The sequence below is a fragment of the Panthera uncia genome (assembly GCF_023721935.1).
Source record: "Panthera uncia isolate 11264 chromosome C1 unlocalized genomic scaffold, Puncia_PCG_1.0 HiC_scaffold_4, whole genome shotgun sequence".
In the NCBI taxonomy this organism is placed as follows: domain Eukaryota; kingdom Metazoa; phylum Chordata; class Mammalia; order Carnivora; family Felidae; genus Panthera; species Panthera uncia.
Window position 1 is genome coordinate 46944058 of NW_026057585.1, and position 24364 is coordinate 46968421.

Below are 24364 nucleotides of genomic sequence, written 5' to 3' on the forward strand. Positions count from 1 at the left end.
TTTTGTACTGTGATGTTGTGAGATGGTAAACTGCTTACAGGACGAGATGAAGTGAGGTGAACGACAGGCATTTATAACACAGTGTTAAGCTAATGACCTTCTGAGGATAAGTCAGAAGGAGGATCATCTGCTTCTCACAGTTGATCACAGGTAACTGAAACAAGGCAAAACTGCAGATAAGGGGGACTACTGTACTGCCCAAGTTCTAAAGTAATCGCTGAGGGTTGTATGTACAGGACAGACTCAAAGCAGAATAACAAAGCCTTTGAAAACTGAACTCATAGGGACCAGCACCCACAGAAGGTGAGACTGAACTTGTGTATCTGAATCAAACTGGACTGATTGACTCCTGAAACAAAACAAAATGATCAACTTACCCCAAAGGCTTTGAATAGGACCCAGAGTCTATGCAACATAACAATATACAAAGAAGTGGGAAAATATAACCAGTTTTCAAGGAAAAACAAAATCACCAGCTGCCAAATCCTAGATGACTAAGATGTTATAATTATTAAAGACTTTAAGACAGATATCATAACTAGAAAGTAGTTGAAAAATGGTCTTTCTAGATATATATTGTACTCTGAAAAATCTTTACATTCTGGTAACTGAATCCGTGCATTCTAAGAAGGTTCATACCGACGTTGTTTGTAATGACAAACCTGCTAAATAAAAGGGATAAACTGTCACACATAGAAATATCACCAGTATATTGCAGTGAAATTAGGGAACTACAGCTACATGCAAATATATGTGACACCCTAAAACGAATTTGGAAGTATACTGTTGAGGGGGGAGGGGGGAAGCTGCAAATTACTTAACAACCAACTATCCCTGTAAAGCTCAACAGTTTGTAAGTTAAACGTACATAAACTAAATTTTCAAAAAGCAAAAGATTAAACCTCAAACAGAGGAGAATGTTACCGCTGGAGGAATGCAAGGGGTAAAAGGCACAGGTAATTTTTTAACAATATTGGCAATACCCTACTTCTAAAATTACTGGTTTCCCACGTGTACATTGCCTATTTGTTACATCTAAGTATGTTATCAAAAAAGAGTACGTTTCTAAATGACACCCGTGTACCAAGTGCATAATTAAAGAACAGAGTTCCCAATCCTTTATTAAAATAACTTCTACAGGGGCACCTGGATGGCTCAGTCGGTTAAGCGGCAGACTTCGGCTCAGGTCATGATTTCGCGGCCTGTGAGTTCGAGACCCCCGTTGGGCTCTGTGCTGACAGCTCAGAGCCTGGAGCCTGTTTCAGATTCTGTGTCTCCCTCTCTCTGACTCTCCCCCGTTCATGCTCTGTCTCCCTGTGTCTCAAAAATAAATAAACGTTAAAAAAAAATAAAAAAAAATAAAATAAAATAACTTCTACAAATACTTCACTAGTCCACCATACCTCACCCCCTAAACCTAGCCTAAGCAGCGCGCCATCCCAAACTCAAACCTGATTACCGCCACTTTCCCCTCGGCTCCCTAGCTCCGCCCATCTGAGCGGAAGTATTTTCTTTTCGGGTCCTCCCGCCTGTAGGGGGCTCTCCGAGGCTTCCAGTGCCACGAAGGCCTCCCGCTTTGGCTGTCCCTGCGGCGCCTGTTAGTTTAGCTCCAGAGAATACATTTGTACTATAATTCCTTCGGCCAGGAAACAGTCGCACAAGCATTTTACTTTAGACAATAACGTTGAAACTCAATCCCGGCCGAGTGTCCTCATTATCAAGCCTGGTGCAGTGGTGCGTCAGAATCAGGCGTCTTGGAGACAGCCCCGGAGTGCCGAAAGTCCCCTGCCCGCTTCCTCCTGCGAAGACGTAGCTGCGGGTGGCTGTGGTGGCGGCGTCCAAGATGTCGACTAAGAATTTCCGAGTCAGTGACGGTGACTGGATTTGCCCTGACAAAAAGTGAGTTCATGAAGGGTCCCGAATTGGGGCAGGGTTTAACGGTGGAGGCTTTCTCGGGTTGTTTCGGCGTTTTCCGTTTTTATGGTCTCCAGTACCTCAGGCCGGGTTGAGAAGGCGAACCGCCGGCTCCCAGGCGGGAAGGAGGCTCCAGCCTCTTCTCGATGAGGTATTTCGGGAGCCTTTGTTTTGAGAATGTCTCCCAAGTTTCCTCGACATTAACTCTCCAAGACAGCCCCTCTTTTTCGAGAGCGAGATGGCCTACCTTTTGCCCCCACACCCCACCCCCGCCTCGGCCAGGTTTCAGCGATAAGGAAATCTACAGAGTCGTGCCCAGCTTGCTATTGGATCTGCCCCACGTGACTTTTTCCTGCAGAACTTTACTTTTGTTCGCGGGAAGCTGCTTTCTCGAACTCGTTTTTTGTTTTTTCATAATTCGCCTTGTTGTGTTTTTTTGTTTGTTTGTTTGCTTCCTTTTTAATTTCCGCTTTCTCCCGTACTGTTTATACTTGCCCCTAAACGCTACCCTTCTTGGATTTAGGAGATTCTGACTTTTTTCTCTAGTAATCTTTAATTTCCCCACGAGAATCGAACGTTTCGCCTGCTTAGAGCCGAAAGGCAGGAGGCCTGTGTTTCTGCTTGCCTGGAGATGCCTGCAGCAGAGAAGCACGTGTTTAGTGGCTCAGCCTTTTGACATTGCTGCTGAAGTCTGTGTGCTCTATTAAATTGCTAGATTATTTTGGAGGGTGCTCAGATACATGTACCTGTTTGGAAATACATGGAAAGTAGTTGTCCAAAAATTGAATGCACAACTCACGTTCAAATAAAAGTCTCAGATTTCTTGTCCTTAGGCTAGCCAAAGATAAAAATTCACAGAGAAACTTTTAAGCAAACAAATGTGGGTTTAATTCCAGTTCCCTTGCTTACAGATATGTAACTTTAAGTAGGTTATTTAACTGTTAAAAAAAAATGGTATAGAATAGCTCCCTTTCAATGAATATAGGATAGCATAGTGTGTAGAGCAATGAAATACAGCAGATACTCTTAATTGGTAGCTATTGGTTTTAGTTTAAGAGAATTAAATCATCTAATGTCTGTAACGGAGATTAAGTCCACATTTCCTGGGTATTTGACTTCTGACCACCTTGTAAGTAGTTTAAATGAAATACTGTGTTTATTTCATAACAAATTGATCGCCTATTTGCATAAAGATTAGGATGATCTGAAGGATCAGGTGTATCTGACAGTATTGAATGGGACCAATTCATATGCTATGAATACCATTGCTCAGTGGTAAATACTATTGAAACCATTCAAAAGGTATAGCACAACTTCTGATTTTAATGTTACTGATTGATTACTTGTACAATGATTTACCTTTGACAGTGTCATTAATGACAGCATACACAAATATTTGAAGTAGGTGTCTAAGTGCATTCAACTCAATTACAAAGATATGGATACAATATTTCTACAATGTGTATATTCAGATATGTATTTTCAAAGAAAAGTAATCAATTTTTTAAAATTTAAGCTTTGTATATCACTCAGCATTTAACATGGTTTTACCAATATGCAGATGCACTATCAAGACCATGTAAATGAACTTGATAAGTTTTTTGTTTACTTAAGTTTGCTGAATATAAACATAAAGTGACACTGTGTTACTCCATATGTTGGGTTTATTGGTTGTGGTTGTTACTTTTTTCAACTAGGTTTCAGAGGTTTGGTAAATGCCCCTACACAACTCCCATTTCCTTATAGTTATTGAACCTGCGTATGTTTTTAGTCCATATAACCTATCATCTTTCCTTACCATTCTATCTTCTGCTTGTAAAAAGAGCATTTTATCAAGACCCATGAAGCTATATTCTCCCCACTGGTCCATCCTTAGGATTATGTATTTCTTATCATACTTAACACATTTTTGTATGTATTTCCTTATTTTCTATACTAGTAATTACTTTGAAGTTGTTTTGGTTTTGTTTCTAACTCTCTGGTGCCTCCTCAGTAATTGCTGAAGTGGATATCTCACTTCAGCTTTGCCAAGGGGATTTTGTTGTGATCAATCATGTGCTAATAGAACACTGAAACACAGAAATCTTAAGCGACTTACTAGGATCACGTAACTAGATAGTGAGAGATTGGAGTTTCTTATCCTGGACTTTTGACTTAAATTTTATATTTATCTTTCATTTTTTCCACCTAAATTGTGATGATTTTTTTTTTCGTAGTTAACATTGACATAACATGACTGAGATGGTGTTAGAGAAGTTCTGGATGTAGGTGTATAGTAAGGAATCATTAAAAAGTTGTGTATAGAGAATTTTAAAAATTCTTCAGTTTTAAATCTCTTTCTAAATATTTTTTACTTTATTTTCAGATGTGGAAATGTAAACTTTGCTAGAAGAACCAGCTGTAATAGATGTGGTCGGGGTAAGCATTTAAGGAAGCTTCTTTTAAGACTGTATACAGATCATTTTTAAAATTTCCCCAGATTAATCATGTATCATTTTCCTATTTTCAGAGAAAACAACTGAGGCTAAGATGATGAAAGCTGGGGGTACTGAAATAGGAAAGACACTTGCAGAAAAGAGCCGGGGCCTTTTTAGTGCTAATGACTGGCAGTGCAAAACGTATGTGTTTTAAATTATCCACTTTTTCTTCCATAATAACATATCTAGCCACTACTTATTAATATTTCCGATTCTTTGTCACATTGACAAACTTGAGGAAACCTTCTAAGTCAAAGATCTGTGTACTGTTTAGTCTGTATCTGAAGTATAGAAGTTTAGTCTGTATAGAAGTATAAAGAACTTTTAAAAATTCTATTTTTTTAATGGTAGTATTAGTTTATACTATGATGGATTATGTATACCAGTAAATGAATGCTTAAGGTGAGCTTGCATTTCAAAAAAAGGATGAAGGGCTATTTAAAATCACCAAAGCCTACTTCTTTCTATTAAAAAATATGAAAACTTTTAGCTTCTATCATTAATGTGAAATACACTTAAAATTCATTTGACCTGTTTACAGAGTAATTTTAGAATCATAAGTTGTGTGTCATAAATATCTGTAATTAGGCATTCTTAATATGTTTGATTTTCAAGTTCTGTATAGATATTTTTTTCCAACTTCCATCTTTTCTGTTGTGCAGATGAATCAAATATATAAAAAAGGACTGAATCAGAAGAGGGTCATAAAATAAATTTCTGATCCTATATGGATTAAAATTGTACTGGAAAATTTTTTGTCAACAGATTAGGTCACTGGATTTGGTATGCTGTGAAATTTAGTGCTTGAACTGATTCCTCAAAAAAAATATTTTTTTTTTGATGTTATTTGGAAGGTATAACTTTGCTGTCTTTTGAGGTAAATTTGGAGACTGAGAAATTAGTAAAACCTTTAATTTAAAAGGTGATTTTTCCCTCTAAGACATCAAAATCTGTGTATGTATAATTTGTCTCCTATTGAAAAAATGACAAAGGCACTCTTCATACTGTTTAGCTTTTGCTTCTGCTTAAATAGTTGTCTTTTGTTGGAATCCATATTTTCTCTTAGAAAATGTGCACTAGTACATTTTCTTTGTTTACATTATCCTTAATAAATATTTCTTTATAGTAGTGGTTTTATCCTAGTTTTTATTTTAAAATTCTAAACTATCTAGAAATTAACTCTCTTTCTTGTGTTATAGTCTACTAATTTGGTATTTTTCCCTTCCAAAGGTGCAGTAACGTGAATTGGGCCAGAAGATCAGAGTGTAACATGTGTAATACTCCAAAGTATGCTAAGTTAGAAGAAAGAACAGGTAAAAAAATTCAATCACATTCTAACGAAGTGACTTTAATATTTTTAATGTTTATTTATTTTGAGAAAGAGAAAGAATCCCAAGCAGTCTCCGTGCTGCCAGCACAGAGCCCAATCTGGTACTCCATCTCATGAACCAGGAGATCATAACCTGTGCCAAATCAAGAGTCAGATGCTTAACACTGAGCTACTCAGGTGCCCCTAAGTGATCTTAAAAGAAATAAAATTTGAATTAGCAGTTCTGTCACCTTCTTATAAGAGTACAGTAATTGAGGATTCTGTCTGTTCTGCCCTTAGGTTTTTTTACCTTAATGTTTTTCTGCCATACACAAAGTCATTTTCTGTTTAACAGTATCACAGTTTACAGAGTATAGCATTAGAGAGCTCTGTGCTAACAAATAGTGAACATTAATAAGGGCAAAGGGAAGACTCACTAGCCCTTTAAGAATCATCTGGACTTAGCCCTTCTAGACTTTAGCAAATTCTTGTTTTCTTCCCCTCGTTCTTTTTTTAATTTTAATTTTTTTGATACTGTCACATGTGAGAACATTATAACCTAATGTCCTAGATATTTTTCCTTTTGTAATCCTCAAATCCCACCCTACTCTTCTCATTCTGAGCCTTTGTACTTATTGGACAGGTTGAGGCCTTCTGATAAGAGTCTCCTTTCTTTCATTCACCTCTTAAGGTATATATCTTATGTTTTTTTCATCTTTTTTCTGATAGTTTATTTTGTGTCCTTTTTAGAGCCATCCCCTTCTACCTGACCACAGAATGTTGGGGTTCTTCAAGACCCAGTCCCTCAGTTTTCTTTCTAAGTCCTAACTTTAAGTAACTTCAGCACACCATGATACCCAAATGTGTGTCTTCAGCTGAGACTTCTTTGACCCATATATCCAGCTGTCTATTCAACATCACCAAGTAAATGTCAAACTTATTATATCCAAACCGAACTCATGAGTTTCCCCCAGGACCTGGCCCTCTTCTAGTGATCTCTTTCTCATGATTAGTACCACGCACCATATGCTTGTTGCATAAGACAGAAACGTAAATGTCCTTCTTAGTAACTCCTTATCTCTCCTCTACTCCCCTCAAAATTCTTTTCCATGACTACCCTAGATAAGGATACCACTATATCTTGTCTTAGTTTCTGTCTGTACATATTCCTCTCCTGCCCAGTTGCAGCCAGAGGTATTTTATTTTGTTTTCCAAACTAAAAGCTCCATATGTTTAAAACAGTTTTCGGGTGCCTGGGAGGCTTAGTCGGTTGAGTGTTCAGCTCTTAATTTCGTTTTAGGTAATGATCCCAGGGTCCTGGCATCTGGCCCCACATCACGCTCTATGCTGAGCATGGGCCCTGCTTAAGATTGTCTGTCTCTCCCTCTGCCCTTCTCCCCTGCTTGCTTGCTCACTCTCTAAAATAAAAATAAATAAAACTTTTGTTTTTAGGATAAAGTCCAGAATCTTTAAGTTTTTTAAATTGTATTTCCAAAAAGCCTTTTATCTACTCATATTCTCTGACCTATTTTGTGATTTCTCCTTTAAAGTTGCACTATTGTAAGAGCAGTAGTGTAATAACTAAAGTCCTCGAAGTTTGATGCCTTCTCACTTTTTCTTTACTCATTCTTTTTTTTTTTTTTTTTTTTTTCTTCTGTGATTCTGTTGTCTTGAGCCATTCCCACTTCCCTGGCTATAACCAGTTGTCTTTGCTGGTCGCAGTTGAAGTTGTGAAATAACCTATAGCATTGCTCTCTAGTGTCTCTACTATTTTTAGTAAGGAAGTCCAGGGTTCTGGAGAACATTTCCTAGGCGTGGGATAGTTTGTGAATAAAAGAAAACTTGATGCACTACTGAAAGATTGCTGACTTTGCATTATCACATTAAATATTGTACAAATAATTTTGTACAATTCTTTTTTTTTAATGTTTATTTTGAGAGAGATCATGTGCACAAATGGGGGAGGGGCAGAGAGAGAGGGAAAGAGAATCCTAAGCAGGCTCCATGCTGTGAGCGTGGAGCTCCAGGCAGGGCTCAAACCCGTGAACTGAACCGTGAGATCCTGACGTGAGCCGAAATCAGGAATTGGACACTTAACCAACTGAGCCACCCAAGCGCACCTCTTCTCCTATTTTTTGAATAGTTATACGTTAGCAACGTCCTTGTTAAATTACTAGGTTTTTTTTTTTTTCTGTAGCCCGTATGAGATGAGAATAGCTTTATATTTGCTATGATATTTATTTTAAAATAATTGTCCTTACGTACCTATGCAAAATTATGTGTAACAGTTAACGTCAAAATCTTGCCATAATTTATTTGCTGTATCATTTTTCAAGTATAGATTACTAAATGTGAACAGAGAACTCTTAAAAGTCTGTTGGTGTTAAGTAGGGTTGTTTTAATATTTTCACATGTTCCGCATATTAACAGTCTAGTTTATTCAGGCATTTTTCTGTACTACTGGCCTAAGGACAATCATGCTGTTGCATTGTATTTGTTCACTTTGCTTTTTTTTTTTTCGCTATGTGAATTATTTTCCATCTAGATCCTGTGGATTTTTTTTTTAAGTTTTTCTCCTACTTTTAAGTATTTTGATGCTTATTAGATCTTTAGTTATCTCTTAAAATTTGTTGTTTATCAGAGTATTCATATCTTAATCTCAGGACATGTTGATGTAATAACTTTTCACAGAGTTTGTAATCTATAATTAGCGTTAAATGTGTGAGCTGTTTTCTTGAGGTTCAGCGTATACCCATTTGTACTTGTTTTTGGTTTTTTATATTTGATTTCTGAAAAACTGGAGCCAAGATTTTGCTAAAGAAAGTTGTAACTGTATTTAATACATTTCTCATTCGTATGTCATCCTTACAGAAACAAAAGAAAATTCTTGTATATTACAATTAAAATCCATATGGTCTCTGAAATAAGGTAGGAGGAGGAGGCAAGGAGTCATATTGCAATTATTTGAGAGATAAATACCGACACATTGCAGTTTTCGCTGGTACAAAGTACCAGAAACAAGATTAATGTGATTTTTTTTTTAAGTTAAATTTATTACATTATTTTGTCCAGACAGTTAATGTACTTTCTATTTGTGACTATCAGAAAAAGATGATAGGGTAAGTGATCATTTTTTAAATGCCTGTGATTAGTAAATTTAAAGTCATACATCCTAAATTCTTTAAGAATACTTTTTTGTTTATAAATGTATTTAGCATTTTGCTGGTTCATGAAATCCTTAAATCCCAGAAACACTGACTTTATGTGCTGGTACTGCTCTGCAGTATGTGCAATAGTTAGATTATGTTGCTTTTGCCCACATACCTCTCTATTTTTTCAGTGGGAGATTTAGTTCAAAATTCCCTCACTTTCTCTAAAATTAACTTCACCTTCTCTTAAGCTTATGTGAAAAATCGCAATCCTAATTGTAGATGTTGGTTGTGACATGAAAGAATAGTGGTTTGCTGAACTTGATTATTTTTTAATAGAATATTTTCACTTTAAAAGTTTACTGGTTGGGGCGCCTGGGTGGCCAGTCGGTTAAGCGTCCGACTTTGGCTCAGGTCATGATCTCGCAGTCTGTGAGTTCAAGCCCTGCGTCGGGCTCTGTGCTGACTGCTTGGATCCTGGAGCCTGTTTCAGATTCTGTGTCTCCCTCTCTCTCTGACCCTCCCCCGTTCATGTTCTGTCTCTCTCTGTCTCAAAAATAAATAAACATTAAAAAAATTTTTTTAAATAAAAAAATAAAAGTTTACTGGTTAATTCAGAGAACCTGAGTGACTTTTAACAATAGATTAAAAACAATTGTATTAAAACCAATTTGGATGCCCTTTATTATGTCATTGTATTTGTATAATTAGGAATATTCCAAGCCCTAGCTACATTTTAGCCCAGCAAAATTTCAATACATCAAAAGATTTCAGACTATCTGCAACTGGTAATCTGTGAAATTTTGAGTCTGTGTTCTTAGCACACTCTTCCCGGAAGAATTATGATGAACTACAGAAGAAAGTCATTGTGAAACTTGGTTATGGCAGAGATATGAATAGATGTTTTCCACCCATGTATTCCATGCATAAGCTAAGTAATACAGGACATTTTGAAATTGAGAATGAGAAGAACTAGAAGTGTAGCAATAGGGCTTTTTCAGCTAAGGTATCTAACTTTGACACTGTTTTTTGTAGTGAGGTTTTTTAATACGCTTTTTTTTAAACTAGTAATTTATTAGATAGGCAAATGTCATTGATGAGATTTTTCTTTTTCTCTGTTGCTTGGAGGTGATGTTGTTGGATATATATATTTTCGTTATTTTAATGAATTGTCCTAGGATAATAGTTTATGCCCCTCCCCTTTTAGGTTATGGTGGTGGTTTTAATGAAAGAGAAAATGTTGAATATATAGAAAGAGAAGAATCTGATGGTGAATATGATGAGGTAAGCTATACATTAGTGTGCAGGTTGAACACAAATTAGAAAACCTGTTCAAAAATATTTTAACTGAGAAGGAATAATACTAAATGTGTCTTATTTTTTATAAGTGTACTTTGAATCTTCTAAAGCAGCTTACCATTTTTTAAGTCATAATTGACTTAAATATATAATTGTTAAAATTAACTTAAAAAAATACATGTTGACCTAAACATATAAAAGTAATTTCTTAGGAAAAAATAGTGATTTTAAACATTTTCAGCTGACAGCAATATCATGAAATTTTTTTCTCTAGTTTGGACGTAAAAAGAAAAAATACAGGGGGAAGGCAGTTGGTCCTGCATCTATTTTAAAGGAAGTTGAAGATAAAGAATCTGAGGGAGAAGAAGAGGATGAGGATGAAGATCTTTCTAAATATAAATTAGATGAGGTAAATGATTTCCTTGTCTTATTTGTTCTTAGTCTTATTGGAGCTATGTTATAACATGAATCCTTTTGATGATCTTTGTCCCATAGTGAAGATTATGTTCTGTGTATTCATTAGTTCTCACAAGGGTTTTGAGCATCCACTCTGCCAAGCACTATTCTAGCTCTGGAGATAGAGTAATAATTAAGAGCCACCCTTCTTTTAATGGAACTTAAATTCTAGAGGGGAAAGACATAAATGAACAAGATAATTTAGAAAGCAGTTATGTTATAAAGACGTGGTAACGGATCATGAGAAGAGCTCCTTTGGTTTCAGTGGATGGGGGATTTTTGAGGAGGTGAAATTTGAGCTGAGATTTGAATGATAGAATGATATTAGTTGCTGGCTACAAGAGCTGTGGTCAGAACACTTTCAGGCAGAGAACGTAAACAGGTCACTTAATAGGAAACAAACCAGCAATGTTAAAAAAAATCATACATAAGCCAGTGTGGTTAGAGCAGAGGGGAGAATGGTAAGGGGCACCACCATCAGGTGGTATTTATTCTCTGAGTCCAAAGTGTAAAGTTTTATGGCCTTATGTATAGATCCAGATTGAGGGTACACACTTTGAGGTCTGATCATAAGAGGCCCTCAAATGCAACTAAACAAATCAGTGTGCAACAATTTTTAAAGCTTGTAAGAAACAAATGAGGTATGTTTATCTGACCTGGTTCAGGGGGGTGACTGTCAATATGTTGAGATGTAGGGGAGGCAGAATGGATTTCTAGAGTTAGGAAGACCACCTAAAGGTTATACTGTAATACATGGTAAAGGGGTTAAAATGGAAAATTCTTGACTGCTTACCTGGTAATACATTGTGACAGAAAAAGAGGAAATAAGTGTGATTTCTAGGATTACTTCTTTGGAATGTCTGAAATAACCAGTCTGTTTAGTTGAGATGAGGAATATAGTAGGCAGATTTTTAGGATTGAGGATTTGCTGAGATGTTGATGACATCACATATCCATATGGAGGTGTCCAATACACAGGACTGTTTATCATTCCTCGTAGATAGCATTAATATCCAAATGTCTAAATAATTGACTGAATTTTTGTTAGGATGAGGATGAAGATGATGCTGATCTCTCAAAGTATAATCTTGATGCCAGTGAAGAAGAAGATAGTAATAAAAAGAAATCTAACAGACGAAGTCGCTCAAAGTCTCGATCTTCACATTCACGATCTTCATCACGCTCATCCTCCCCCTCAAGTTCAAGGTCTAGGTCCAGGTAAACGGGTACAGGTCAAGGGTAACACCAGTCAAAATGTCAGTATCTAACTTCTTTATTTATAAATTTTGTTTTTCTTGACTGAATAAGCTTTCCTTTTTATTTGAGATTTCATTCAAGTCAACTTTTATAAAATAATTTTTTCTTAGTGCCATGAAGTTATTGTCCAATATTTTCAGAAATGCAGAGTTTTAATATGAACCTTCCCTTGGTCCATTTTTATCACCATGCTTTTTATTAAAATAGATTTTAAAAAATTCATTTAAATTATATATAGTGCTACTTGATTAAATAGGTAGTTTACATTTAGAAATTTGTAAGTAAATTTAAGATTTATATTTTTACTAATGATGTTAAAGGCTAGTGTAGGAATTTTCTAGACCCTAATTAAATCATTGCTTGCTATACAATGTTTTAATGATTTAATAGAGGTATTCCGAATAAAGGAGCCGATTCAGCCATATTAGTTATATTGGCTTAATGCTCATTATCTTGAGATATCCAGGAAAAAGAAGATTTAGTTGGTGTTGTACTTGAATATTATTTTGTTAGTAATGTAAAATTTTCATATTACCTGGTTGTGTAGTCAACAATGAAAATTCAAGTGAGCAAAAGCAGTATCCTTGTGTAAACAATGTTCCCATGAACAATTCCTGTTCATGATCCAGTGAAATCATGGGCAGTGGATTTTAATGGTTTTTAAGGGTCAAAATATTAGCTAATTAAGCACTTAACAGTTAGATAATTTGGGGGACACCTGGGTGTCTTAGTCCACTGAATGTCTGACTCTTGATTTTGGCTCAGGTCATAATCCCAGGGTTGTGGGATCGAGCCCTGCGTTGGGCTCTACACTTAGAGCCTGCTTAAGATATTCTCATTCTCATTCATTCATTCATTCTCTCTCTCTCCCCCCCCTCCCCCCCCCCCCCTCCTCCCCCCCCCCCCCCCCCCTCCCTACCCCCCCCTCCCCCCATCTCCCTGCCCCCCGCCCCTATCCTGCACCATCCCCCGCTTGAGTGCACATGCATACCCATTCTCTAGAAAAGAAAAATTAGATAATTTTTTATTTGAGCACTATAAAGCCTGAAACCTTACAAAAGTAATTATAAAGATAGTAATTTTAAGATGTCAATAGTAATCTTTTTCTACAAAGTATTATTTTAAGGGGTAAATTAAAGGTAATATAATTACCTAAGACAGGATTGTTAATGTATTTTCTCTTTAATTCTTTAACCTTTGAGTAGATAGAAAAACAGTTAAACATATACATGTCATCATACTTACAGTATCATACTAGCTAGAGACTGAGGAAACAAGGAATTTTCTAAGGGAAATTGATAGAGATGTATCAGAGAAGTTAAATTATAAACAGCAGCATTCAAAATTCCTGGATGTGTAAGTCCTAGGTTGCTTTAAAAATTGTGAACAGAAAGTATTCAATGTTAATGAAGTGAGATAATGCTTAGTGTTTTTATTTGTACAATTTTGAGTGATTTTTAGAGCAATTTAGTCAAACTTGGGAAATGATGGTTTTCTTTTTAAATGTTAGCTTAAGTTTTGGCATAAGTATTTAAGTAATATTACCTTAAAATATTTTGTTCTGAAAATGTGTATCTCAAATAGTTGTCTTTTTATATGAAAATGAACTCTAATATACATTTTTCTTTCAGTGTTCATATCACAAAGTTCATTTAAGTGGTCCTGGAAAAAAAAATCCTTCCATGTTGTTCCAGGTCCCGTTCAAGAAGCTCTTCCAGTTCGCAGTCAAGATCTCGTTCCAGTTCCAGAGAACGTTCGAGATCTCGTGGGTCGAAATCAAGGTGAATGAGGTAGCATCTCTCTGTAAAGCAGAGAGAAAAAATATTTAAGGCTGCAGAAGGCGTTGCTGCTTTTTTTCCTCTTATTTTGCTTCTACTTGTCAATTTTATTTTAGCATTAGAAACTAATGCACTTGCCTCGGCTTAATTTTCTCACCATGAGATGTTTCCATTGCCAGCAGTGTGCCAAGACATTCCCATGATTGAATTAAGGCTGCTATTTTGCATTATGCAAGGTTTGTTATTTTTGTACTAGCTAAAATGTGATGAAATAGGAATATGGAGCAGAGTCTTATCACCAGATCTCTAATAAAGTTATGTTTGCAGTAATTCAAATAAAATTACAGATATGCAGAGAAAAAGTTCATTGTGTTTTTGAAAGGAAGAAAATTAACCTTGCCTCAAAACAGATTGTTTTGTAGGGCAGTTGTTTCAATATTTGCAGAAACTATTTTGTCATTTATATCAGATAAAGTTTCTGGAATGTCTTGTACCCATTTCTATTTTTTTGTAATATTAACACTATTATAAAAATTATAAATATAAAATTTTACACAAACACTATGTCTAGAACAAGCACTCCTCTTGAATTCTACAGACTAAATAAGGAAGTATGGTTGGTTAGGTAGGATGTGGTCTTAGGTAATCGTTACTGTTAACTTCAGGTTGCATTTAGTTTGACCGGTAGAGGGAAGCAGTTTGTGAAGAAGCAAATGAGACACTAGTCTACTTCCTTAAAAGTGTTTTTTTAAACTTAGTAAAAATATGCTGCCTTTTTTTTAAGTTTTGATTTATTATTTAAAGCATCTAACAAGAATAAGAAAATGACTAAAATTCCACTTCTGTGGAAATTTACCCTGAATCATAATGGTAGTTCTTTTGGTAAAAATGCTATTTAATAGAGCCAAATCTGTAGCATTAGAGCACAACTGCAGTTTAACATTAAAGGAAGAATGATATGCAAACTTGTATTAAGCCAGTACAAAATGGAGAGCAAATGAGTTTATTGTTATTGTGTATTATCATTGTGTTAGTACGTTTATTTGAGTGCTTCTTAGGTGAAGATCTTTAAGTCCTAGTTCCATTTGGGAAGTACTAGAATTAAGATTTACAGAACAGCCTTCATATTCTTCCCAAACATTTTTTTCATTGCTTATAACTTTCCAAAGAATTCTCCTTTTGGGCTTTCTGATTTTATTTTAAGCCCAAAGGTGAATTTTTTGGGAAGTTTGAGCTAAATTCCTTCAACCAAAATATGTAAACGAAGAAAAAAATTTGCATTTAAACATTTGCACATTTACTTCTACCTGAAACATGTGAATGTCAACACTTCATACTTCATGAATAGTATTTCTTCATAAAAATATTGTTAATATAAATCAAAGTTTTAAAGTTACTCATTTTATTTTATTTTTTTGATTATTTGGCAATTGAATACTGTTTTCTCATTTCTGTCCCCTATCCTTGCCTTTTCTAGAGCAACTTAATAAGTTGCTTAATTCCACAAGGAATTGTAATGTTTATTTTCCTCGGGAATTTGTATATAACCTACATATTTTTTTCCCAAATGGGAGAATGTGTTTTCTAGTCATAAAGTCATGCAAATGCAATTACCTTTTGGTTTTGCTATTTATGTATACTTTAAAATGATAGCCTCAAGTTAAAAAAATTCTGCTTTAGTTGTAAGTGATAAACACTTAGAATGTTAAAAAAATGATGTTAAAGTAATTGTACTTAAGTAGAATTGTTTTCGTGATTGAACCAGAAGTCTTCTGTTGAGTATGCAGTAAGTATTCCTTCTTACAAAATTTTCAGTTATAAATCCTATTTGTTTATTTTTGGAGCTGTTAGCTGAACGATCTGCCTCATTTCTTCTTTTAATGAAATGTTTGATTTGTTTCTCAATCAATGAAGATCCAGCTCCAGGTCCCACAGGGGCTCTTCTTCCCCACGAAAAAGATCTTATTCAAGTTCATCATCTTCTCCTGAGAGGAACAGAAAGAGAAGTCGTTCTAGATCTTCTTCACCTGGTGATCGCAAAAAAAGACGAACAAGATCACGGTCACCCGAAAGGTTTGGGTTTCTGTAGAAATAAGAATGGGTGTTCTTAAGTGTGTTTAATAGATTAAACTTTCTAGTCAAGGATTAGATTTTCATTAACTCCTTTGTTCCAATATTAAATTACACTTTTCAACTTTGAACTTCAAAACATTGATTACTTTGTTTATCGTGTGTGCTTTGATCAGGTTGCTTAGAAAAGTTGTAGATCAAACCACTCTTCCACTATCTGATCATTTTATTGTTTAAATTTTTATTTTTGCATATGATTATTATAGCCAACTCTCGGTTATTTCTGTCTTTTAAGATTATAATTCAGAGGCTGTATGTTGAAGTAATTTAGAAGTTAACTTTTAAACATATTTATGATTTTGATTTTCCATTAAATATAAATAGAAATCTGGGGCCTCTAGTAAAAAAAATTAACCTTTTCAGATCATTGGAAATCTATTCTCAAATATGTATAAATGCGTTTCCACGGCAAATTATTGTTTTATGCCCTTTATAAAGATAATAAGGAAGTTGTTCTTGTAGCTAATACATTTTTCATCTTGGCAGTCCAAATCTTTTCTACCTTTTTTTAAGAGAAAGACCTTTACTAGATCACTTTATCGGTATTGACATCTTTAAAATTTGTAGAGTGCAGATGTCACCTGTCCGCCTTTTTTGCAACAGGCTAATTACTCAGTTTTTAACTTTCTCTACATTCTCAGTATCTAATTATGTAGGCACTTTTAACGATTTATTTTTGTAATCTTTGCCAATTTTCCATATCCTTTCAACTTGTGAAAATAAGGATTAAGTAGTCTCATTATTGCTGGGTTCAGTGGTAGGATTACCTCATGATTCCTTCTTGTACAGAATTATTAATTCTCCACATTTTGAAGTTTAGATATTAAGGTTACACACAACTAGTGTTGTTTATGTGCGTTTGTTCTTTTGTAAGACAATTATTCTGTACTTGAGTGAAACTCATTCTGTTGCTTTCTTACCACTCTGCAAATTTTTATCTTAGCCACATATAATCCCCCTAGTTTGTTGTCATCTAAACTTAATGAACATGTTCTCTATTCCATAAGCCAGGTGATTGGTGAAAACACTAAACAACCCTGAGCCCAGGGCCAACCCCTCGGAACACCACTACTTTACCCAGGTTGATATATTGACTTATTCATATTAGCTGCATGAATATAACCCTATAACTAATTGTACAATCATCTTGTGTGACCTAGATTTCCAAAACGTAATTATTTATGAATATATAGTCTCATACACAGAAGCCTTGCTGTATTTGTTTTACATATAGACTTACCACACTATATAGTGTATCACAAGGATTGATTTTAGTCACACTTCCATTACCAAGTTTATATGCCTTTGTTATATATTATCTGTAATTTTACACATTTTTGCAAGGCTTTCCTTCATTATCTTAAATAATTGAGAGGTGGCTATATCTTGAAAGGAGAAGATACTTGTAAAATATAGAGAATTTTAAATTACAGTTATGCTATTACTGGGCTCACATCCAACGTCTGAACACTAGTTAATTTTATGTGTATAAGTTTGTATCTTATATTTTAATTATTCTTTCTGTCAGCATAATGAGGTTTTATTTTTTATATTCTCACAGTCTTATGAATGAATGCTGATAACAGCTCTAGCTTACTAGATTATCTGCTTTCTCCATTATGTCTTACAGGCACCACAGGTCATCTTCTGGATCATCCCATTCTGGTTCCCGTTCAAGTTCAAAAAAGAAATAATGTATTAAAATTTACATCTAAAAAAAAAAAAACAGTACAGTGCATGAAGCATATTTTTTAAGGAGTTGGTGTCTTACTTGGTCAGAAGTGCTAAAACTGCTAGTAGAGGTGCATGCCTTTCATTGCTTTTCACAACAATACAGCTGTGTTTATTTGTGAAATTAAAAGTAAATAGTATTTTAAGCCATAATGTCCTAAAATAGATACTCTATTTATCATTCATTATTTACAACTATTTCATTTAAAACCATTTCAGCTGTGACAGAGTACTTTGTTTCCTAATTTGAACTCTAATTTTTCCATTTCGGAATATGAACTGTCTATTGACTGAAGACAGGATAACCTAGGCTTGCCTGAACTTTGGGCATGGAGGCAAGACTGTGGTAAAGTAGTTGGAAACAATCTGTTTATGTTAATTGGGAAAAGGAGTCAACCTGTTCCTATGAATCTATGTCAAAGGGATTCCTATCACAAAAAGTAAAACTAGTTGAAAACAGCCAACCGGAAACTTTCTCATTTTGAAATTCCCTATGCTGAGGGTGCCTTAGAATCTTTGTCTCTCTTTTATCCAGTTTTACTTTTTTGTACCACCACATTTAATGAAGAAAAAAAATCTTGTGAATTGCAGAAGGAAAGGGGTGTTATTCATTTTCCCTTTCCTGACAATAATTTTGAGCAAAAATGTCAAACAGGTTCCTCTCTTTACTGATATTGATGAGAAAAACATCCGTTTCAAAATGTTTTTATCTTAATATTTTAAGAAGCTTCATGTGATATCTTTTAAAAACCCGGTTATCACATATGGTAGTATCGATAAAGTTAAGTCGTAGTTAATGAGGAACAAATTGAAGTATATTTCTTTGGGTGAAAGATCAGCAGAGAGATTGTGAATTTAAATGAACATTTATTTGCCTTGAGATGTTCAAACACTGCATAAAATTTTCTTCTGAGTAACAAATGAATGCTTATTTCTGCATGACATGCAGAAATACTTATTGTTCCTATTCACTTGAAATTACTTATGGCTTAAAATACAGAGTTCGTTTTATTTCTCAAAATCTGGTCACTTGAGCTACATTTTGTCCTCTGGTTTAAAAACAAAAAGGTTTCTTCTCTTAACAGTATCTTCAGTGACAATGCAAGGTAAGTATGTTAAGGGAAATCGACAAATTGTGCTTGGGGACTTTTTGTCATGGGGATCAGTACCCACATTTTGTTTTTGTTTTCCTTAATTTTAAATTATTGTCTACTGCAATTAAAAATTTTAAAGTTTTAAGGTTATCTAGTAGACAGACCAAACAAAATTATTTGTTTTTTACTTTAAAATGAGTGATTTTTCTCTTCAGCTGATCTAAAGATGAAAGCAAAATATCTTATGTAGAAGTATTTTGATAATATTTTTACAATGAACTTCCCCTTGTTTTTTTATGTCTTAATTTTCTTTGCTGCGTTTACTGTAGGTTGCACAAGAACTTTTACTCTCTTGTATTGTGCCTCAGACTTCTTGAAAGTCCACCTTCTAAATTTGCCCAGATGATCTTCTAGAGTCTACATGTTACCATTGGTTTATTCTTGTGCTTTCTGTATTTGAAACTTTGGCTGTACTAAGCAAATGCAAGGTTATAAATTTAGCTGATAGTTTACAGACAATTCAGATGATTATGATTTCATTTGGTTAAACTAAGCTGTACTAGTTCATTTCATGAAGAAATGATGCTGTAGACAAATGTAAATAAAGCTGTGAATCAAGCATCAAGTGGCATTTGTGAGAAATAAATTAGAATTTTTAAGCTCTGAGTTAATCTTTATTTTTAAGCAGATCAGTCTTGTTACATTTGATTATGCATTGTAAATTCTTTATATTCACTTATCTTTCTGTAACATCACGTTATATTTAGGAGTTCTTGGTTTAAAACATTCCAAAGCTATGATCAGTTATAGCCATGGATACTCGAAATTCTTGTGACTTTTTTTAATTGAGAATACCCAAATTGAATGTTTCCTATCAACAACATCCCACACTTCATTTCATGTGGTAAAATAACACTCCATAGTGTGCTTCTTGAATTCTTTGTAAGACTGTGACTTTATAACACTCAGTAACTTTTAATTAGTAAGTTTTCTTAAGTTCTCATTTAGAATCCTTTCATTTAAATAATATGTGCATGGTATCTGGTAATGTTTACCTTCAGGGCAAGCTCTAAAATGTAAGAAAAACCATCTCTTGGTGCAATTATAAAGGTAAAAAAGTCTTTGTTTCACATCTCATCTTTTGTATTCTGGCATCCACAGCCATTGTTGTAGATAGATATTGATAAGAAGGCAGGGAATTTCTCCACTCAGCCCTGTTTTTTGATACAGTCCTGAGATGTTTTCACATTACCTTTTAGCATTCCTGAACTCGAAATTTTATTATTTCTGGAAAATAGAGTGGATGGTTTCAGTTAAGACAGTTTAGGGTATGTAATAAATGTACAGGCATTATATGATTCTTCCTGCCACTTTTAGACATGGTTGTGTATCTTGTATTTTACAAAAAGGAAGGTTACAACTTAAGGACATTTAAAACTTGCCCATGGGAACCGCAGAAGTTGCTAAATAGGAATTTACTTTCAAGTCTGATGGCAAATTTCAGTATTCTCTCTCATAACCAAAGCCAAAATGGTTAGATGTTTTTTAATCTAGTGATGTGGTAAGATGGTATTAATTTCAGTCATTATTTGTAGGTAGGCAGATCAGATAGACACCAATTTTATAACTAGATTTACAGAAAAGCTGCAGAAATTGTACAATTCCAATATACCCCCACCCAGTTTTCACCATCATTAACACATTACCACACACTTTTGACAAAACTAAGAAACCAATATTGAATTATTACTATTAATTACAATCCAGATTTCATGTGAATTTCACCATTTCCCATTACTCTGTTTAGGATTCAGTCCAGGGTACCACAATGCACTTAGTTGTCCTATCTCTGCAGTCACCTGTGGTTTGACAGCTTTTCATTCTAACTTGACAGTCTTGAGGAGTATTGGCTGGATGTCCTGGTGAATATTCCCCTATTCTAAATTAGTCTGGTTTTTTTCTTGTGATTAGAATGGGGGAGTTGGAAAGAATATCAGGGAAAGTTACTTTCTCATCAAATATCTGGTACATAATATCCAGATTTGCCCAAATTCATCATTGTAGTTAGTATTTTTCCCTTACCTACTCCATCCTTTGGAAGCAAGTTACCAGGTACAGCCCACCTTCAGAGTAGGGATCAGGGAACTGAACTCCACATCCTGTTGGGGAGGGCTGTCCTCTCACTTGGAATTTGTTTGTAAAAAAAAAACACCTCATTTATATTTGTATGGATTCATGCATATTTCTTTTATACTTTAGGTCATAGGCTAATGCTATGTTATTTTATTGCTCAAATTGTTCCAAGCTTTGGCCTTGGGAAGTTCTTTGAGACTGGGTTTTTGTTGGTATGCTTCCATTCTCCAATAGAACAGAAAGTAAATGATGGAGGAGGGAGGGAAGAAGTGTTGGAAAGGTATCATCAAATAGGTGAGGGGATGGGATCTAGATCCATCATGGTGGGGTGAGGGTGGGAGGACTTGACCTTAAAAAAGAGTTTTGACAATTATAGTATCAGGAGGGATGGATCCAGGTAGCATTAAGGCAAATTTGTAGTCATTGAGAGTGACTAGTAAACAGTATGGTTTCTTTTCATAACATTTGCACACATTTGTAAAAAACATTTATAATAAGTAATAGTTCTTAAATGTATGTATTTAGCAAAATAAAAGGTACTAGTGTAAGAAAAATATTTACAATAACTAGGTAAATTCCTAAGTAATTGAATGATTAAAATATATCTAGGAAGCTTATGAGGAAAGTTACATAGTATTCAAGGATGTAAAAATACCTGGGTTTGAAGCTAAAAGGATATAGGACAGCCGTTTTCCCATTACCTTAATTTAGTGGGGGAGTACTTATAAAATATTTTATGGTAGAAATAAAGTGATAAAAATGGGAAGACTCAGTCTTGCCTGGATGAAAGCAAAATGCTTTACAGGAATTGACTTCAGTAGTCCTGAAGGAAGGAGATGGTTTGTAGATGAATGTGAGCTAAATGGTGAAGGCTCAAGTTTTGATCATGTTTTTAGAGGACCAAAAGTAACCATGGCTGTGAGAAACCTTGGAGAGAAGGAACCTCTTGATCTGTCAGGATTAAACTGGACCACATTGAACATTGACTGAAAACAGTGAGTTACAGTGATATACTGAGAGCAAGGATTTTGTATTTACCCCCAAAGATGAAACAGTCATAGCCTATTATCAACCTCATCACAAAGGCTGGGTATCTCCCACCTGGATGTAATAGGAAGTAAAGTTGAATGGGTGTGATCCAGGGGTAGAATTGACAATGAGATTTGATGTTTATCTTCTGGAGTGAAACTTCCTGATTTGAATTTTTACTTTATGGTAGCTGTATCACCCTGGGAATGTTCATTGTGCCTGGTACATGAGTACACAGCGAATACTGGCATTTGTGAGTCTGGTAAGCCAATTAGGTAGCAAATAAGTAGCAAACTGTTTCCTCTGCATTTGAAAGATTTGATGTCTTATATGAGCAAAAGTGGAAAGAAAAGGAAATGTCGGGATTTATAAGGAATTTACATGTAAAAAATCTTGTTCAAGGATTACAAAGACTGATATTTAACACATTGAAAATTTTAGGCACACCATTGGACTTTTGTCATTAGTGCCATTTTGATTGCATCTGCTGGGACTTTTTGAATCAATATGATCTCTTCATTTTAAGATCCCTAATTTTTTTTCATCATTGGATGAGTTAGCACAGACCTTTTAGAGGGTAATTTGTCAGTATCAATATTTAGAATATAGCCAAAGAATTGTGTTATTCAGTTATTTACATATGTTGATTGAGTCTGCTGCATGCCTGACAGTGAACTAACTAGTTAATGACTAGATGGTAAAACAGCAAGGTATTCTAGTGAATCTATCAAAACTAAGAAAACAGAATAATTACAAATTTTGATGAGTACCATAAAGTAAATGAGTGGTGGGTAGAAGACCTAAAGGTCAGAGAGAATTGGGAGAATCATTCCTGAAAGATCTATACCAGAGTTGCTAAGTCTGTGCTAAGATGATAACCTTAAGGCTGGTGTAAGGCATAATGAGTAAAAAAATGAAGTGGTAGAGGTAGACACTCTTATCATGCAAAGCCGCTAGGCCATAGAAAATAATTTAAATAGATTCTACAAACGGTTGGGAAATACTGAAAGGTTTGAAATAGTCCTAGTTAGCTTTAAGCAAATTTGGCTACTTCTTGGAGAACGGATTAGAAAGACCTACTTTATGGGAAAAGAATAGAAGGCTTGCTTAAGCAGATTACAGCATTTGTGTAATCAGTGTAGTCCTAAATTTGGAGTTATGTGAGTAATGTATTGGGCTTAGAACATGGAAGTAAGATTACAACATTAACACAAAAGGAAGACGGTAAGTGATTTATTTATTTTTTTATATTAGACTGTGCATGCACATGAGTAGGGGAGGGGCAGAAAGAGAGGGAGGGAATCCTAAGCAGGCCCTGTGCTATCAGTGGGGAGCTTAATCTGCATTTTGATCTCTTGAGTTAAAATCAAAAGCGGGATGCTTAACTGAACCATCCAGGTGCCCCCAAGAAGGTAAGTGATTCATTCCTCAAGAAATAGTAAAAGTACTAATTTAAGGTAAACTTTCACAGTCAAGAAAGCATTTCAATTTCCACAATAACCCCAAAAGGTACAAGAAGTTAATAACAGGATAATAAAACTTTAATAATTCTAAAAGAGGTTTTCTTAAAGAGAAAAACATGAAATACAACAATAGGCTAGCTAAACTACCTGTAGTTAATTGAAAATGGATTATACACCCCAATTATATGTTGTCACACTGGATTAAAATCCACAAAAACCCCATTATAGCTATAAGTTATGCATTCAGAGTAAGAACACAGGTTGAAAATAAGGTGGAAAAAAGTTACCAAGCAAATACCAGTATGTGGCAATATTAATACAAACACAACAGACTAAGCTAGTGAGTATTAGAACAGGAACTGGATAGTGGTAAGAGTCCATTTAACACAAATGTCATAAACTTGGAAGTGCACTTCAGCCCTGGCTTCTCTAAAAGCATTCCATATCAACGTCTAATAACTTCAAAATGTTAGGACTGACAGGGTGAGTAGATCTGTGTATTTGAAAATCATAATACCTTTCTCTCTATGAAGAAAAAGGTATTATGAATAAACATGATCAAGTAGACCTACTTGGTAATTGTAAAACCTTACATCTAACAACTGCACATAGAATATTTACACGTAGGCTATTGAGCCATACAACAGTTCTCAAAGGATTTATAGTACAAAATACATTCATTGACCAGTGGAATTAAACGGACTCAATAGCAAAACCAGAAAATAATTAGGATTTAACATCCCCATATAGCAAGGAACAAGTGATGGAAATTTAAGATATTCTGAATGGTAATGAAAATATCCTCGAGATTCAGCTAAAGCACTACTTAGAGGGAAATGTGTAATTTTGAAACCATGTATTAGGAAAGAAGCTACACCAATATCTACGTTTCCATGTCAAGAACATAAAAAACAGATCAAACATAAAGTAGAAAGTGAGAAAACAAAACTAAGCAGAGAACTTTTGCTTCATGACAAGATTTATCCTTCCACCCAAAACCACACAATATATTAAAACAGGGTTTTTCAGTACACTGAACTAGGAAGACGGTGATAATCTGATAAAGGGAAACAAGGCTAACCCTATTGAATGCCACCTTACTCCCTTGAGAAGATTTCTGAGATACATCACAGGAGTTCCCTAGA

The 24364-nt window shown here is 34.8% G+C and overlaps 1 protein-coding gene across 4 annotated transcripts; it reads left to right on the forward strand.

Annotated features, from left to right (window-relative positions):
* Positions 1-1773: 1773 nt before the first annotated feature.
* ZRANB2 (zinc finger RANBP2-type containing 2) lies at positions 1774-23274 on the forward strand. 4 transcript variants are annotated; one of them, XR_007455002.1, is made up of 11 exons: positions 1774-1899; positions 4280-4332; positions 4424-4532; positions 5622-5704; positions 10057-10133; positions 10423-10557; positions 11653-11822; positions 13556-13642; positions 15554-15712; positions 17400-17637; positions 18503-23274. XR_007455002.1 is itself a non-coding variant. In XM_049618503.1 (11 exons), the coding sequence occupies exons 1-10, from the start codon at positions 1844-1846 to the stop codon at positions 16808-16810; spliced, it is 963 nt and encodes a 320-aa protein (XP_049474460.1). In that variant the 5' UTR covers positions 1775-1843; the 3' UTR covers positions 16811-16850; positions 17400-17502. The 4 variants fall into 4 exon arrangements, 2 of the variants coding, with proteins under 2 accessions (XP_049474459.1, XP_049474460.1); XR_007455003.1 differs by lacking the exon at positions 18503-23274 and adding an exon at positions 16781-16850 and having other exon boundaries at positions 1775-1899; positions 17400-17502; XM_049618503.1 differs by lacking the exon at positions 18503-23274 and adding an exon at positions 16777-16850 and having other exon boundaries at positions 1775-1899; positions 17400-17502.
* Positions 23275-24364: the final 1090 nt, after the last annotated feature.